The following is a 16,009-nucleotide window of genomic DNA, read 5'->3' as shown; positions in this document are numbered from 1 at the left end:
CTTCCTGAGAGCAGGCTTGTGCACCTGGGCAACCACACGGTGGGCCCTGGCAGTTCAGCGCCCTTGTTCTGTACATGACTCTTTGGGAAGCTTCAGACAGCCCCGTAGCCCGTGGCAACCAAGGAGCCAATGGGTGACCAAGGAACAGGTGCTGCCATGGCGATAGAGCTCCTTTCTGTGGTGATGGAGAGAATGGAGTAGAGTGTATAGGAAAAGGCCTGCACCTGTGTGAAGCCCCAAAGGCCCTTCCCCCAGTCTCACTCCCACCCAGGTGGGAAAGCTCAGCCATCCTTGGAACAAACCACAGCATCTGGGAGCAGAGGGTGGTGTGCTTCCCTGAGCGTCAGTTTAAGACAACAGATTATCGAGTCTCTGACAGCTACTGAGTAGTACTTGTGAGTGGACAGTTGGTGTCAAGTGTTGTCCAAATATGGGAAGTGTGTGTGCATGGACATGTAGGGATGTGCCTGTGAGAGCCTAAGGAGAAGTACGTGCAGCTGTGTATGAATGCACGTGTACATGAGCAGCAGCATTCTCTTGGTTCACAATAACTGTCTCCATGAATCCAAGCCTTGTGTATATGTGAACGGACCAGGAGGAGCATCTCAGGCCCCTGGCGCCTCCATTGGAGGTGCATGCGTACAGATGTATGGGTGTGTGTGCCCGCAGCTACACAGGCGTTTGACCTGGTATGCTGGGCCTAGGAGGGGACTCACAGCAATGTGCGCTCTCTACCCAAGCCAGCCACTGGTGCAGCCGGACCCAAGGCCCACAAAGGCCCCAGGGCACTTGCGGATAAGGGGTGAAGCTGGGCAGGCGGGTTCACAGTCCGCCAGGCCTCCGAAGTTGGGGTAGGAAGGGATAGCACGTCCAACCTGTGCCCCCAGTGCTCCAGTGCTGGGGTAGATGGGAACACAGGTGTCCGGCGCCCGGCCGGGTGCTCTCCGTCAGCCGTGCGCCGAGTTGGAGACGGTCCTTGGGGGGGCGGAGGCGATTGGGGGGGGGGGGTCGGCGCCCTCAACCTGCCCCACGCCCTCCGGGCTGGAAGGAGGCCGTCCTGCCCGCGCCCGCCGAGTTGAAGAGAAGGTGGGGACCGGCGCCCCGCGTACCTGTAGGGAATCCAGTCGGAATGCGGCTTGGAAGTCATGTCTCTCGGGGGCGGGGCGGCGGCTGCGGCTCTGGTGGCCGGGGGCCAGCGCGGGGACCCTGCTCAGCTCCCGGGCCGCCGCGGGCCGCATCCTCCCGGGCTGGGGCGCTGGGCCCCGCCGAGGCCCGCGCTACACGCCAGGGCCCCGGCCGCGGACTCGGACAGCAGCTACCTTCGCGGCGCGGCGCAGGGGGCGGAGCGGCGGGAGTGCGCGGGGCCGACGCGGGCACGCGCGTGGAAGCGGGAGAGGCTGGACCCGCCGGGCTCCGAGCTCGGGGCCGGGTCCCGCCCAGCCCGCTCAGCCCGCGCAGGAAGAGGGCTCGGTTCGCGCGGGGGGCGGGAGCAGTGCGTGGCAGCGGCGGCCCGCCCCCTCCCCTGTCGCCCCGCCCCCGGCGGAGACCCCACCCCCTGGCCCGCTTATTGCTCCGAGAACGCCCCTGCCCCCTCCTCGATATCGCGGGGATCCCGGCTCCACACACGTGAGCGCGCAAGCGGGCCCCAAGTTCGGCTGAGAGCAGCGCTGCTGCTGGGCCGGCCCTAGATTTCTGAGTCTCAGTTTCCTCTCCTGTGAAAAGGGGTTTCTCCGCTAAGGACGAGGGGGAAGGGTGGGGGGAGCTGGCTATACAGAGAGAGGGTGGTATCAGGACGTCCCGGGGAAGCTCCTGGTCTGGAGCTTGGAGGCTGGCCTTTCCCCAGACCCCCGGAGCCTTCTGCTTTGGTTTTAGTAAAGGAGGTGTTTCTTTTCCAACCCAGCTATAGCAGTCAGGGGAACGGTAACATTATCTTTTGCATCCCCAACCTTTTGTTTAATTATATCATTTAATCTCCATAATAACCGTGAGAGACAAATATTTTATCCCCATTTCCCAGAAGATGAAGCCCCAGGAATGCTGATGCCCAAGGACATCAAGCTAGCAAGTGACGGAACTGAAATTCAACGGGCTGTCCTGCACAGCTCTTTCTTAGGTGGAGAGACAAACCTATCAACGGAGATGATCTTAAAAGTGTCAGTGCTGGTAAGGTCTTGGCTATGACTAAGATCAACTTTAAAGCAAGGCGTGGCATGTTGGGGGGGAAGGGTAAGGAATCCACAGCTAGGCCGTGGGAAGCAGGGAGGGAAGGAGAGGTGCCCAGCTAACAACTGGCTGAGCGTCAGTGAGCCAAGACCTGGCGGCACCTGGCACTATCGGCCGGCGGCTGCTGAGGAGCACAGTTGGCGCAGTGCATGCGGGCGTCCTCAGTGCTGCTGGATTCAGCAGTGTGCACCATGCCAGGACAGTGCGGGTGGGGTGGGGGGCCCTGGGTGCTGAATGGGTGTCATGCCAGTCCATAACCAGGACTCCCACCCCGGGACTCTCCCAGCCTTTCAGCCTTGCCCACTAACCACAAAAACAATAATCAAGACATTTGGAGCATTTACTGAGAGGCAGGAACTGTGTTAGATGCTATCTATATACTATAACTCGTTTTAACCTCACAGTCTCCCTAGAAGGTAGGTACTACTCATCATACCCATTTTAAAGCAGAAGAAACTGAGGCACAGAAAAGTCAAGGATCTTACCCAAAATCACCCAGCTGGTCCCTGGTGGAGCTAGGATTCACATACAAGCAGTCTGGGTCCAACAGCCCTTGCCCTCAGCCTCCTTCCTGCTTATCACAGTTCACCTGCACACGCAAACACACACACACACACACACACACACACACACACACACAGCCTGTCTCTCTAGAGAGGGAACCCCAGGCTTCTGGAATGCAGGATGGATCAGATCCATCTCTGGCACAGCATTGATGCTTTCTGAAGGCTGTGAACTCTGATTATTCATCAACTTCTAAGAGCTGTCACTATTACTGGAGAAAGAGACAGACAAAATAAATCACCCCAGAGTGGGGTGGAGGGGGCAGAGAGCAGGACTCTTTCCCTGCCCTGCTGGGACACTTGGCCTGGGCCTCTGTTTTCACTCTTGTCAGGCTGCCAGGAAAGGCAGCAGAAACGAGTTGGTCCCTGACTTAGAGGCCACAGCAGCACAGCAAAATACCTGAGGGTCTCTGTCCTTCAGGACTCCTGCGTGGAAACCCTGCCTAGAAGCAAAGAGGCCAGAAGCTTCGACCTCTGGAGGCCATGCTCTCCAGGACATCCCTTGTGAAGTGGCAATCAGCAGCTGCTGCCTCAGAGATGACTACAGCTAGAAGACTTTTCCCTTCAGAATTTGAGACTGCCTTTTACTTCTTTGTTCCCAAATTATCTGACACCTTAAAGCAATCAGAATTAAGTTGGAAGGTCTCAAGAGCCTGGAGTAATTGAATCTGTTAAATAGACACTTTAGGCTCTGTCCTAAGGGAGTAAGATCCAGAGGCAGAGTGAGGTGCAGAAATAAAATGTTTCTTCCTGCAGAGCCTGCATGTGTGCACATGGGATGGGATGCAGCCAGTGGGCTGTGTGCCAGCGGGTGCATGAGTGTGTGTGTGTGTGTGAGTGTGTGAGTGGGTATGAGATATCCCTGCAGTCTATCAGCAGCTCTGCACAAGAACATTTGTTGGCTGGTATGTTGATGCATGTATGTGGGCAGGACCTAAGTGTGTGTTTCTGTGAGTTCTTAGGGATGCAACCAGGAATGCAAGATGGGTTTTCCTGCTCAGATGGCTTCCCTGGTTGACATTTTAAGTTTATGCCCTTGACGCTCATCAAAAAGCCGCCCCAGAAAGCCATAAGCAGAATATTGTACTAGGCCACTAGGTTAAAATATAACTGTTATATAGAGGCTCCTGAAGAAGGGCCCAGGCTTTTAAATTTAGCCCCAGAAGCAAGGTTACACAGCAAGCCCAACATGCCTTCCACGCCACCTCCCCAAATCCTGCAAGGATGAGATATTTGCTCTGAATTTCAATTCTCCTCATTGCATTTTAGGCATTTTCAAGCATGATGATGGTTTGTGAGGGGGAGGAGAGGAAAACACCGGGACTGCGGCAGCCCAGAGGAGGCTCCCATACCCACCCCCCGAGCTGCAGGGCCCCAGTGCATGACTCCCTCAGCAAGACCAGCTCACCCAGGGAAAAGGCTAGCATTTTGGCACCTTGCTACTTCAAGTGAAGTCATGCATTTTCTATTTCTAATTTAACAGATTTATTGAGTGTGGGCCACCTCCAGTCAATTTGGAAGCAAAGAGATAGGAATAATAAGTGACTGTCTATTCAGAATGGGCACCAAGTCCCAAGCTGTCCTGCCAGGTGGCTTGACATTGTGACCCTGCCGTCTATGAGAGGCAATTTACATCATTCAAACATCAGTGAGACCCGACTGGGCTTGAAGGCCAGTGCAGGGTTATGGTGGCTTTGGCAGGCACTTAGGCACAGTCTTCCTTGCAGGAAGCTTCCAGTCTATCAGGGGAGATAAAAGAAATAGTGACTGTAACCAGCACCAAGGTTGCAATACAGGTGTCCCCTGTGTTGGGGGCGGGGGTGTGCATGGAAGGAGGAAGGGGCAGTCAGTGGTATTGGAAGGCAAGTCAGGTTAGGAAAATCCTTCACTGAGAATGCAAAAAAAAAAAAAAGTGGCAGCTGAAGTGGGCCTTGAAAGATGAGTAGGATTCTGACAGACCAAAAAGAAAGGAAGGAGGGAAAACTGAACAGTGACTGAGAATCTACGATTGGCCAGGCACTGCGCTAGGGCATTCCAGACAGAGAGAATTAACATGAGGAACAGGTGTGGAGATATGACAGTACAGGACACGTGCATTTGAAAAAGAAGGTGCACACCAGCGTGGCTGGCATGTAGGTGAGTGGGTGAGTGTGCAGGAGGTGAGCTTGAAAAGTTACAGTCAGGCTACATCTTATATCACCTTAAATACCAGACTAGGGGCCTTGGATTTTATCCTACAGTTAATAGGAAACCACTCAAGTGTTTTTAGCCAATAGTAACCTGCCCAGATGTGCCTGTCAGGAAACTGAAATTGGGAGTGATAGGGAGGATAGAGGGAGCAAGGCTAAAGGTATTAGAAACTGTTGGGCAGCTATTGGGAAAGTCCAAGGCAGGGCGGATGAGGGTGTAAACCAGAGGCCAGTGCCTTTTCAAAAGCCGTGAGGGTGGACGTTACCACGAGGTGGTGACATTAAGTGTGAGCAACCAGACAGAGCCCTCTGAAATTCCCATTTAAATAACTGAGAGATATACGAATACCATCACTCTCTTATTGATGATTAAAATGAAAGAAGTAGGCTCATGAATGGATTTCTAAAAATGTAGGGTGACCACTAACAGAATTTGAAAGAGTGTGTCTATTTTCCAAACCACTGCAGAAGATAATAGCAAATAAAAATCCCCACAATAAAAAACAAGTGCCGTCTAAAGGAAACATAAAACTCAGAAAGCATAAAACAAGATAATATAATAAAACCAAATATAACAGTTCTGAAGTGAATGTAAGTAGTGAGCCTGTGAGTTGGATTGAATGGAACCATCACTTATTCAATATGTGTTCTGTGTCAGGCTTCCTTGACATATTTTATAAAAACAAGTATGGACAATAGGGTGATGAAATGGCACTCTTCCAGGCTAGGTTCCAATTGAGGTTCCAGGTTAAAAGGTTGCGTATTCCAAGCAGGGCTCTGCAAAGAGGTAAGAAAGCCTAGGTCCATACCATTAGTTGACATCCGTCTCAGAAAAAGGGTTGTTAGAGGTTTAAGAGGCATTTCAGAGAGTCATCAGGGTCCCATGGGCCCTAAGTGGGAGGGGAAAGGGTGCCTTTACCTCAAATCTGGTGAGCGGGGCTTTAAGGAGAGCCTGAGGAGAATTTAATATGTGACCCCGTAGTTTTGTGACTGTGAAGGTTTGGGGGCCCCAGGGGGCAGGTGTCTGAGTCATGTCCGACAGATGCACAGAGCAGGTGGTGGCTGGTGCCCTGAGGGCAGAGAGGGTGCTGCTGCTTTGGGATCAGCCTGTGCTCCCAGGTTTCCCAGAGGTAAGCAGCTACATGAGTGCTTCCTGTGGACAAGCGGGGTCCCAGCATGAGAGCCAGATGTGACTGTCTCACATCCTGACCAAGAGGGCCCCCTCACGAGGGGGGTGGCACTGGGGGAGGGGCAAACCACGTGTTTTCCCGAGACTACAAGAGAGGGCATCACTCACGTCAAGGGAGCTGCAGGGGAGAGAACCCAGCAATGGAGGGGTCTCCAAAGAACCCCTAAAAGCAACCCAAAGGGAGAGAGGGCCCAGAGAGAGTGTGACACCAACTCATCAGGGAAATAGGGAAGACTGCCTCTCCTTTCTCCTCTGCCCCCTTCCTCCCTCCCCATACCTTGGACCCTGAAAAGGGTCAGAACTGCAGTTTGCAGGCTGGACCCTCTCCCCACAGGCCATGGCAAACCATGTTAGACAAGATATTTGGCATGACTTTTGGTTACCTGAAAATGGCCAGAAAAGTCATGGTACTAACCCTAAATTTCATCCAGGTTTAGGGGGAAAAAACAGCTCTGTAAAATAAATTTAAAGAGACCATGGGAGACAAAAATAAAGTTGGCTTTATGATTACATCTCATGAGTCAGGCCTGTCCAACATAACAGTAACACACGGTTCCTCTCCTTTAGTCTTCACAACAATGCTATGAGGTAGATACTATTATTATCCCCATTTTACAGATGAAGAAATAAGAGGTTATATAACCTGTTCAAAGTCACACGGATTATAAGTGATAGAGTTCAAATTCAGACTATGGCAATAGAGAATTCTAGAGTCCATGGACTTAACTACTGAGCTGTAGAGAAAACCAGATGATGTTAGCCCTTTGGCTCATTAATTCCTGTTCTAGAACTCTAGCCAAAGGAAATAACATGCAATGCAATAAAAAGTTTATACGTGAAAATATTCATCGCAGCTTCATTTCCGATAGAGGAAATGGAGGTGGGAAGAGAACAAAATGTCTGTCAGTGACTAGCTTAAGTAATGCTACGCTCACAAGACATTAAACCTCCCTTATGGGGAATTCTTAACAGAGGAACAAGATTCTGAGACAGGACTGAATATTGTAGGAAAGTATAATGTCTTATAAAGAAGCTCTACGAGCTAGCACATAGGTGAATGGACTCATAAAAAGTTGCCCAGGGTGAGGCAGACAACAGTCCGGTATCATGAGACGTGCCATCCTCGGCACCATGCCCTCCATTCCAGGTGCTCCTGAGATTCCGACAATACCCCACCCTCAGGGCTGGGGGGGTGGGGGCCAGACAGTAAACAGACACTGTCAATGCACAGTGAATTTGACAAGTAAATAAATAATATTTTTAAAGTCATGCAGGTTATCTTTAGTCACCTGGTGTAATAGGATAGATTACTAAGATGATGCCCAGGTGGTCACACCTGTTGTGTGATTTTTATTTGTTTTTTTTAATCTTGGCCGGGGGCAGGGGAAGCACAGGACGCAGAACCTCAGCACCCACTCTCTACCCAGTGTTTCCTGCTCCATTTTAAGATGTCTGCTGAGGGTTTCCTGCGCAGAACGGCTGGTCTGGGCCATGGTAGACCAGAAGCTGTAGCAGAGGCCCTGTGCTCTGGGAGCTTCTGTTCCTGCCCACTTTACCACACGGCTGTCTAGGCCCAGCTCTGCAAGGCTGAGGTTATAAATAGAAATAAGGCTTCTGGGGATGAATGTTCAGGCCCCTGTGCTCAGCCAGGACAGGTTTGTTTTACCAGCATAATTGGATTTGCCGATAAGCAACAAGGAATTAAACTGATCAGGAAGAGACGGAAAGAGCTCCCATTTGTCCATAGTGCAGGATTTATCTAGCTGAGCTCTCTTCTTTGTCAAATAAAGAGCCATTTCCTTTCTATCCTCCAGCAAAGAACATTTTATTTGTAACCTTTCAGAAAAGGCTATGTGCTTGCATTTTTTACCTGTTTTTTTTGCCCTGGTCTAAGAAACCATGGTTATTTGAAATGTGAAGCACATTTTAAACAATCCTACTCTGAATTCATAAATGAATCTCCTTAGCAAAAAGAATCATTTCCTGAATGCAATTTAAACTTATTTGCAGAGTTTATTTCCCTCACACACCATATTTTTGCTCCATGGTCCTTCTCTTTTGCTAATGACAGTTCAAAAATACAAGATTTCTAAAGCCACCAGGTCACTGATGAAGCAGCATCCCGAAATGCATTACATGGGTTTGGAGTCAAACTGTTTTGCCTCTCCTACCTCTGAAATGGGATAAAAGTTCCAAGATCTATAGAGACAGCAGATGTAGAGGAAACACCACCAGTCCCAGGTTCCAGTCCTGGCACTGCCACTAATGTGCTGTGCGACACCGAGTATGCCACCTCTCTGTGCCTAATCAGGAAAATCAAGGGGTTGGGATGATTTCTAAGGCTCCTTCCAGCACTAACTTTCTCTGATATTTTGACTCTTTACGGCAGGGCTGTTAGAAGACAAAAGAAGATGATTATAGTTTGCTCATCTCTGAAATGAGGGTAAAATTCTTGTATTTATAGAAGGAAACACAGCAGTGCAAAAACGCTAGACTTAGGGGAGCTGAATTTGTCCTCTCTGTGCTGCTAAATCATGGGTGGCCCTGGGCTATGGCCTGGGGACACCTCAGTATCCTCCTGTTTTTTTTTTTTTTTTTCACATGGGCAGGAACCGGGAATTGAACCCGGGTCCTCGGGCATGGCAGGCAAGCACTCTTACCTGCTGAGCCACCGTGGCCTGCCCTGTCCTCCTCTGTTAAGTGGAGGCAGGGCTGGAAGGAGGACAGGGCTGGACTGGCCAGCTGCACAGGTGTGGGAGGCTGACCTGAGAGAAGGAACACGAACTTGTGAACACTGTGTCAAAAGTCCAAAGCACCACAGAGACGTGACAATGTTTAGTATAATTAAGGGCTCCCACTTCTCATTGAGCCCTCACATAGGGCATCACTGGGCTAAGTGCTTACAGGTGTTATCTCATCAGTGGCTCCCAACAACCCCGTGAGGAGCTATTCTGCAGAAGGAAATACAAGCACAGTGGGTGGTCACAGCAGCAAGGACTTAGTCTCGGCCAAAGCCAGTGCCACGGGGCCTTGGCCCATCCCAGATGTGGATAAGACTTGGTGGGCCCTGCCTGGGCTCTGGGAGGGAGGAAGAAGGCTGTCTTCCATGGAGGAGACAGAGGCTTATCCTCTGCCTGCCCTCCAGCCCCTTGCAATGTGCAGCCCCTCCTGGATTCCTTGAGAGGAAGTCACACCCAGGGCTGGTGGGGCTGGGTGAGGCATCAGCACTTCAGCCTTTCTCCAATTCCAGACTCCTTCCTGCCTCTCCTGCCTCTCCCCTGATTCCTCCTCATTACAGGCCACCTCCTCCTTGTCTCTGTACCTCCCAGCAGCCACCACCCTCCCTGCTGCTGCAGAGTCTGCCCTTTCCTGACCCTGCCATCCTGAGGCTGGCAGGGAGCAAGTGCCCTAGAGCTGGAGACAAGGCTCAACTCAACTCAGCAGGACATGACCCAGGATTCTGACTCGGAAATAAGGCCAGTTGGCCCTACCCCAGCCCTCACACCCCTCAGGACTTCTGGGGTCTCCTTGGAGATGGGGCAAGCTGGGCCAGGACAAACTTTGGAGGTCTCCATTCCCTCGCAGGTGTGCATTCCCCTAGCTCTACCCCAGCCTCCAGACCACCTGCTCCCACCACCGTTCCCCGGGTTCCAGATGGTGTCCCAGCTCTCCAGACTCGCTTCTCATCCTGTCCTGTTTTCATGAACTATTTGTACCATTTCTCTGGCTCACCCCAACCTATTCTTCACTTTGCATCACCCCATGCTGTGGGATCCTCCTGCGGATCCCAGCAGGTAGCCAGACATTTGCTGCTTTCACCAGCTGACGCCTTCACTCGATCCGAAGATGCTGTTGGTGTGTTGGCTGCCAGGAGACCTGAGTTGGAGCTCTAAGTACCTTCCCTCCTGGATGGCCAAAGACAAGCTCATTCCCAGTTTTTGTGGCCTCACTTTATCAATCTATGAAGAGATTAGATTAGATAATTTCTAAAGCCCCCAGTACCTCTAGAGTTCCCTTATCTAGAGCCTCTTTTGACAGTTCATGTTGAAAGGACATGTATTTCTCACCTCCTACCCTCACGGCCGTGAGAAAGCAGAGTAGAGAACACTCAGAATGGACTCAAGTTGCTCTCATGCCCCTAAGAAAAGAAGTTATGAGCAGAGAACCATCGCCTTACCCAACTGCATGCCCAGAAGACAGATTAGAGGTGCAGGACATATCCTGCCAGGTGGATCTAAAACCCCTTCTTTCCTCCCTTGAAAAAGAGTAGGGTAATAAGCACATATGAACAACCCAATGGGAAAAAGAACAGACGGAGTCCCAGAAAAACGCCAAATGGCCAATAAATACGTGAAAAAAACTGGTAACTTGATATCCCTCCCTTCCCACCCCCCCCAACTACACAACTACGTCCCCGCCTCCCCATATCCAAACCCATCACCAGGTCCTGCTAATTATACATCCTAGGTCTCTCTTCCTTTAGTCTCCTTCTTCGCCTCTCCAGTGCACACACACTCACTTCCCCTTGTCCACACTGCCTGCATCTGTAACTGGATAACCTGTGGTGGTTCAGAGTGTGGGCTCTGCAGCCAGATTTGCTGGTTTCACACCAGACTCCTCCATGAACTAGCTGTGAACTAGATTGTCCTGGAGATTTTTTTTGGGGGGGTGAGGGGGGTGGGATGCCCAGGAATCGAACCCAGGTCTCCCACATGAAAGGTGAGCATTCTACCACTGAACCACCCATGCACCCTGTCCTGGAGATTTAATAGTTAATATATGCAAACCACTTAAAACAGAGCCTGGCACATAGTAAGCGAGATGTATGAGTTAGCTATTGTTACATAATGATCTGCACACCCTTTCCCTCTAGCCCCCCTGCAATCTGTTCTCACATGGCAGCAAGAGTGATCTTTTCAGAATGCAAATCTATCATGCACCTGCTGCTTAAAATCCTTCACTGACTTTCCTTGCTCACAGTTCCAAATTTTTTAAAGGGCCTACAAAGCTGATCAACTTTCTATTCTCCAGTCATGACAGTCTACTCTTAGATAAGCCAAGCTCTGGCTCCCTCCACTTTGACAGATGCTGTCTCCTGGTCTGGAATCTACGTCCCCCCATCCCCCCCACTCCACCACACACACACACACCCCTACCAGTTTCAAGCTTTAGAGCTGCATCAGCAGTAGTAGTTCGGGGTGGGGGGTGGGGTAGAGTGGGGCCCAACTACCTGTACATTTTTTAAGTTCTTGAAATGAACATTGATGAACAGCCATTACTCTACCATATTAGAAAGGAGGAGTCATAATTTATATTACTTGCAAATTGTTATTTGCAAGAAATTTATATGATTAAATGATAAGTCATTTATATGATTTTCAAGTAATTTATATTACTTGCGAATGATGGGATCCCAAGAAAACATGAGGAATCAATGAGAAAACCACCAGATTCAGGAAGTTCAGTAGAGGTGCCAGATAAAAGATACAAAAATCAATCACATTTCCATCCCTTCTATAATGGTAAGACTAAGCATAAAATATTTTTAAATAACATTAATGAGACTTGTGGTCCATATGAAGAAAATCATAAAATACAATTGAGGTTTATAAAAAGAACTTGAATAAATGAAGGTTCCTAGTATAGTCTTACATGATGAGAAGACTATTTTAAAGATAATAATCCTCCCTAAATTAGTTTATAGACCTCATGGAGTTTACAGCAAAATTGCAATAGGATTCTGAGACCTAATAATGTACAGGAATTTCTCAAGGTTCTCTTTGGCAATGATTTAAGGAAAGGAAGATAAGCTCCAAGATGGTTTTGTGAACATGGGCTCTATGAGAAGAAAGCTAAAGTAACCACCTTGACTTGCTAGCTAGGACTGATCCCAAGTGTTCCTGACCTTTGTCTTACAAAGCAGTTGGGCCAGTGCTATAATTAGATGACCCATGCTGTACCTCAAGTGAGTGTTTTTAGGAATAAATAGGCTAGTAAGAGGTCAGTTGTGGCTTTTGGGGTAGCAATTCTGGGAGAAGGGGCAGTCCTTTCCAAATCGTCAAGTGATGATGTGGACTCCATTCATTTCAGTATCGAGGCTCTCTCTGCACCTAGCCCATTAGTCACCAGGATCCAGAGAGGAGTAAGACATGGTGCCAGGCTGAGAAGGCCACAGGTTGGTGGAAGACACAGATGGATGCAGACACCACAAATGATAATCGCAGGTGAATGAAGTCAGCCCAGCCAGAGGGGAAGGTACAGAGCCATGGGGAGCAGGGGAAAGAGCAATGGATTCTGACTGGAGGATAAGGCAGGGCTTTGCACACAGGTAATATTTCAGGCTGGGAATTAAAAGAGTTTAATAAAAGTAGATGTGGTGAGGAGAGGGAAGGAGCTCTGAGGTGAGGAAGCCTTAGGAGGCATGAAAGCACAGGAGTGGGTGGGGTGGCTGGAGTGTGATGAGCAGGGAGTGAATGGAGAGGTTATTTGGGGTGAGGGCAGTTGCTCTGGAGCAGGGCCAGGCTGAGTGTTTAGTCTTGAATCTGTTAGCAAGGGTTTGATGGCACTGGGGAAACGACAGGATCCAGGTTTTAGAGGGAGGAGACCTCAGGCATCCCTTGGAGGGCAGCCTGAGGTACAGGCAGGGAAGCACGGATGCCAGTGAGTGGTGCCAGGCTGGCCTCTGTGGGCACAGTCAGAGCCTTGGTTGGACAGGCATTGGATAAACTCTTGATGCAGCTTGCCCAGGATCATTAGGACCGAGACCACAGGCAACTGTATTACAAAGCCCCAAATCTGGTTTATTTCTGTTATGGATTGATTTGTGCCTCCCGAAAAGAAAGGCTAAAGCCCTAATCCCCAGTACCTCAGAATGTGATCTTATTTGAAAATAGAGTTGTTACTCATAGAATCAGACAGTCTAAATGAGGTCATGCTGCAGTAAGATAGACCCTTAATCCAATATGACTGGTGTCCTTATAAGAAGAAGAAGATGGGGGAGAATGTCACATGACAATCAAGGCAGAGGATGCCAGCAAGCCACCACCAGAAGCCAGGAGAGGCATGGAACAGGGTCTTCCCTACGGACCTCAGAGGAAGCCTGGACCTGCTGACACCTCAATTTCATACTCCCAGCCTCCAAACTGTGAGATGACAAATTTCTGTTGTCCTAAGACCTCCAGTTTGTGGTGCTTTGTTTCGACAGCCCTAGGAAACCCCAAGGCCATCTCTAGCCACAGCCACCAGGACAACATGGTAATCTGCACGCCCAAAAGGCCACACTGGGGCAGAAGGCTGGATGTTCAGCAGGGCTCATGCAGAGCTGAAGACCAGCAAGGGGCAACGGACTCTCCCACTTGCCTCCATCTCAGTCTTCCACCTGAGTCAACTGTTTTCAAAGCATGCTCATGACTCAGCCCCAGACCACTGGAAACTGTGCCCCCAGTGTGCACGGTGGCCTATGGCTGGAAAACTGAGGACCAAGTAAGTCTACAAACTCAAAACTATTGGTGTTCCAGCCTCTAGCTCTTTGACCCAAGACAGATCTGAGTGTAACCCCTATAGAACAAAGATGTCTGTCAGTTTCTCAAGTCCTTCGCAGAATGCCCAACTTCACTGGTCATCACAGTAATGCACATTTAAAACAGCTTTACAGCATGTTCCTGACCAAAATGGCAAGACCGGGGTGGGGGAAGGAAAAAAAAAATCCAAATCAGCTATAAACACATAAAGCTGATCAACCTTAATATTGGAGGGCTGTGCGGCCAGCCAGCCAATATATGTCACATAGTAAATGACTTCACTGTTTCCGGAGACTGTAATAATATGTGGCGAATGTGACAAGAACTATAAAATTGTTCATACCCTTTGACCTAATAATTCTACTTGGGGAATGCTTCCCAGTAAAATACCAGGAAAGTAATTTGTACAGAGATATTCATAGCAGTGATATTTATAATAGCAAGAAATTGGAAAGAGCCCAAAGGTTCAGCACTCGGGGAGTGAATAAGCAAATTGGGTCGTATGCGCACCTCAGGACGCCGTGTGCTGGGAGGCCCGGGATGTGCAGCCTCGGTGCAGGGCACGCGTGGGCCCGGGCCAGCCAGGTGGAGATAAAGCGCCTTGGATAGCCTCTGACTCCAGCTTCAACATGTAAAATTACGGTCAGTTAAACTGCAACTAAAACGTGCAGTCACTTACAAGGACCTTCGTGTTAATTTTGAAGGCTTTAAAGGTCATTTCATGTTAACTGGATTCCTTTTAAGAAAAAATTAAGATTTTTAAAGGAATGCTCCACTGAGGACATTTCACAACCATCCCTGGGTACACGCGTCGGCCGGCTAATCAGGAAGTCATCTCTAACATCTAATCTTTCTTTTTTCGTGTCTGCAGAAAAGGAGCCAGGCTCATCCAGGTGACTGGAGAAGGCGCCGCAGCCCTCGCGGGGGCCCAGACGCAGGAAGACTTTGTCCTTGACACGCCCAGTCTTCCTCTTGCAAGGCTTACCCCATGCGCCGCCCTTTCTCTGCTGTGCCCCAGGAACAGACGAATAAAGCACATATTGTACCTGTGCCTCACATGAGGTCGGGATAACCCGAAAGCATCCTCAAGACCCAAAGGAGTGAGCATCCAGTGGTGCCACTGCAGGCAGAGGCCTAGGCTTCTACAGTGTCTGAAGGGTGGGCATCACCCTGGCCGAGGGCAGGCATCTCCTGGGTGGTGGTTTCCTTACCTGGCTGCAGCTGTCTATCAGAATCACCTGGGGAGCTTTCAAATATAAAGATTCCTAGGCCCTGTCCTAGGCTGTCTGGGAGCGGGACATGAAAATGTGTAATTTTTAAAGCCTCTCAGGTGTTCTCGTGTTTGCAAACCATTGTTAAGGATCACTGATGCCTAAGAAAGAGTCTTTGGGGCCTGCCTTCCTGGGCTCCTGAGTTCAGAGGGCTCTTATTTGGGGCCAAAGGCCAGCTTGCAGTCAGCATGCTAGAAGAGACCACACACACTTGTGCACACACACACACACACACACACACACACACACACTCACCCAAGGGAAGCCCTCATAGGCCCCTGAGAGTATATGGGCTCCCTAGTTCCCCAGAGGCCAAGAACCTGCTTCTGCCTCTGCCTCAGCCCCGGCGTGTGGGTCTCGCCTGACCCCCTCCACTTCCCATCTCCCCGTTTCCCCCCGCTGCCTGCTGCATTGCCTCCTGCGCCACACCCTCGCCCCAGGTGGGGCCACGGGGGCCTTCGGCCCCAACCGCCCGCGCCATACTTACGGAATCATTTTATAAAGCTGTGTCCTCCTTTCAAACAGCGACCCTCCCCAGGCCCAGGGCCACACCCCGGCCATGGGCGTGGCCGGGGCAGACTTGGTCTCACTGCCCCCTGTCTCCACGACACTCTTCAGCTTCACGTTGGTGTTTGAGTCCCCCAGCCTGTTGTCAGGAAACACGGACAGTCGTCACCCTCCCCCCATCTGACCACCCTGCAAAGTGAGAGCTGGTAGAAGGTTCCCTAGGAACCATGAGAGCTCGGAGGGGAGGTGCAGAGGGAGGTCCCGGGGGCTTTTCCCAGGGGGCGGGAGCCCCTTTCTGAACTCTAACTGCATTTGAGGAGGTGACAAGCCAGGCCACTCTGCTGAGCTCTCAAACTGTTCCTGAGATGGCAAGAGGCCTGGGGGCTCCCCGGAGTAGTGTCCCCACAAAAGCACTGCCTTGAGGCCCTGCAGCTCAGAGTGGCCTGGTTCGAGGGCTCGGATCCCTTAAAGGGCAGGGGCAGGGCAACCTTCCCAGCAACAGGAGGGGCCAGGATATGCCAGGGATGAGCCTGGGCTGCAGGGCACA

At 50.5% G+C, this 16,009-nt stretch overlaps 1 protein-coding gene and 1 long non-coding RNA gene across 5 annotated transcripts in view; one reads left to right on the top strand and one right to left on the bottom strand.

The window, feature by feature from the left end:
- Window positions 1-16,009, bottom strand: part of TUB (TUB bipartite transcription factor) — a 91,637-nt gene that overhangs the window by 25,061 nt on the left and 50,567 nt on the right. For 2 of the 4 annotated variants that reach the window (XM_077113879.1, XM_077113881.1), the window contains exon 1: window positions 1,110-1,210. The exons of the other annotated variants lie outside the window; for them this stretch is intronic. In XM_077113879.1, the coding sequence (XP_076969994.1) occupies window positions 1,110-1,147 (38 nt within the window). In that variant the 5' untranslated portion in view covers window positions 1,148-1,210. Of the gene's footprint in view, window positions 1-1,109; window positions 1,211-16,009 lie in introns of those variants that run through there. 4 annotated transcript variants of the gene reach the window in all.
- LOC143644641 (uncharacterized) lies at window positions 169-3,560 on the top strand. Its single transcript, XR_013156799.1, has 3 exons — window positions 169-395; window positions 2,018-2,163; window positions 3,208-3,560. It is a non-coding gene; the product is annotated as an uncharacterized LOC143644641 (long non-coding RNA).

Source organism: Tamandua tetradactyla, chromosome 8 (genome assembly GCF_023851605.1).
Source record: "Tamandua tetradactyla isolate mTamTet1 chromosome 8, mTamTet1.pri, whole genome shotgun sequence".
NCBI classification, from domain to species: Eukaryota; Metazoa; Chordata; class Mammalia; order Pilosa; family Myrmecophagidae; genus Tamandua; species Tamandua tetradactyla.
Note: the sequence above shows the minus strand (reverse complement) of the source record. Positions and strands in the feature narration are given on the sequence as shown.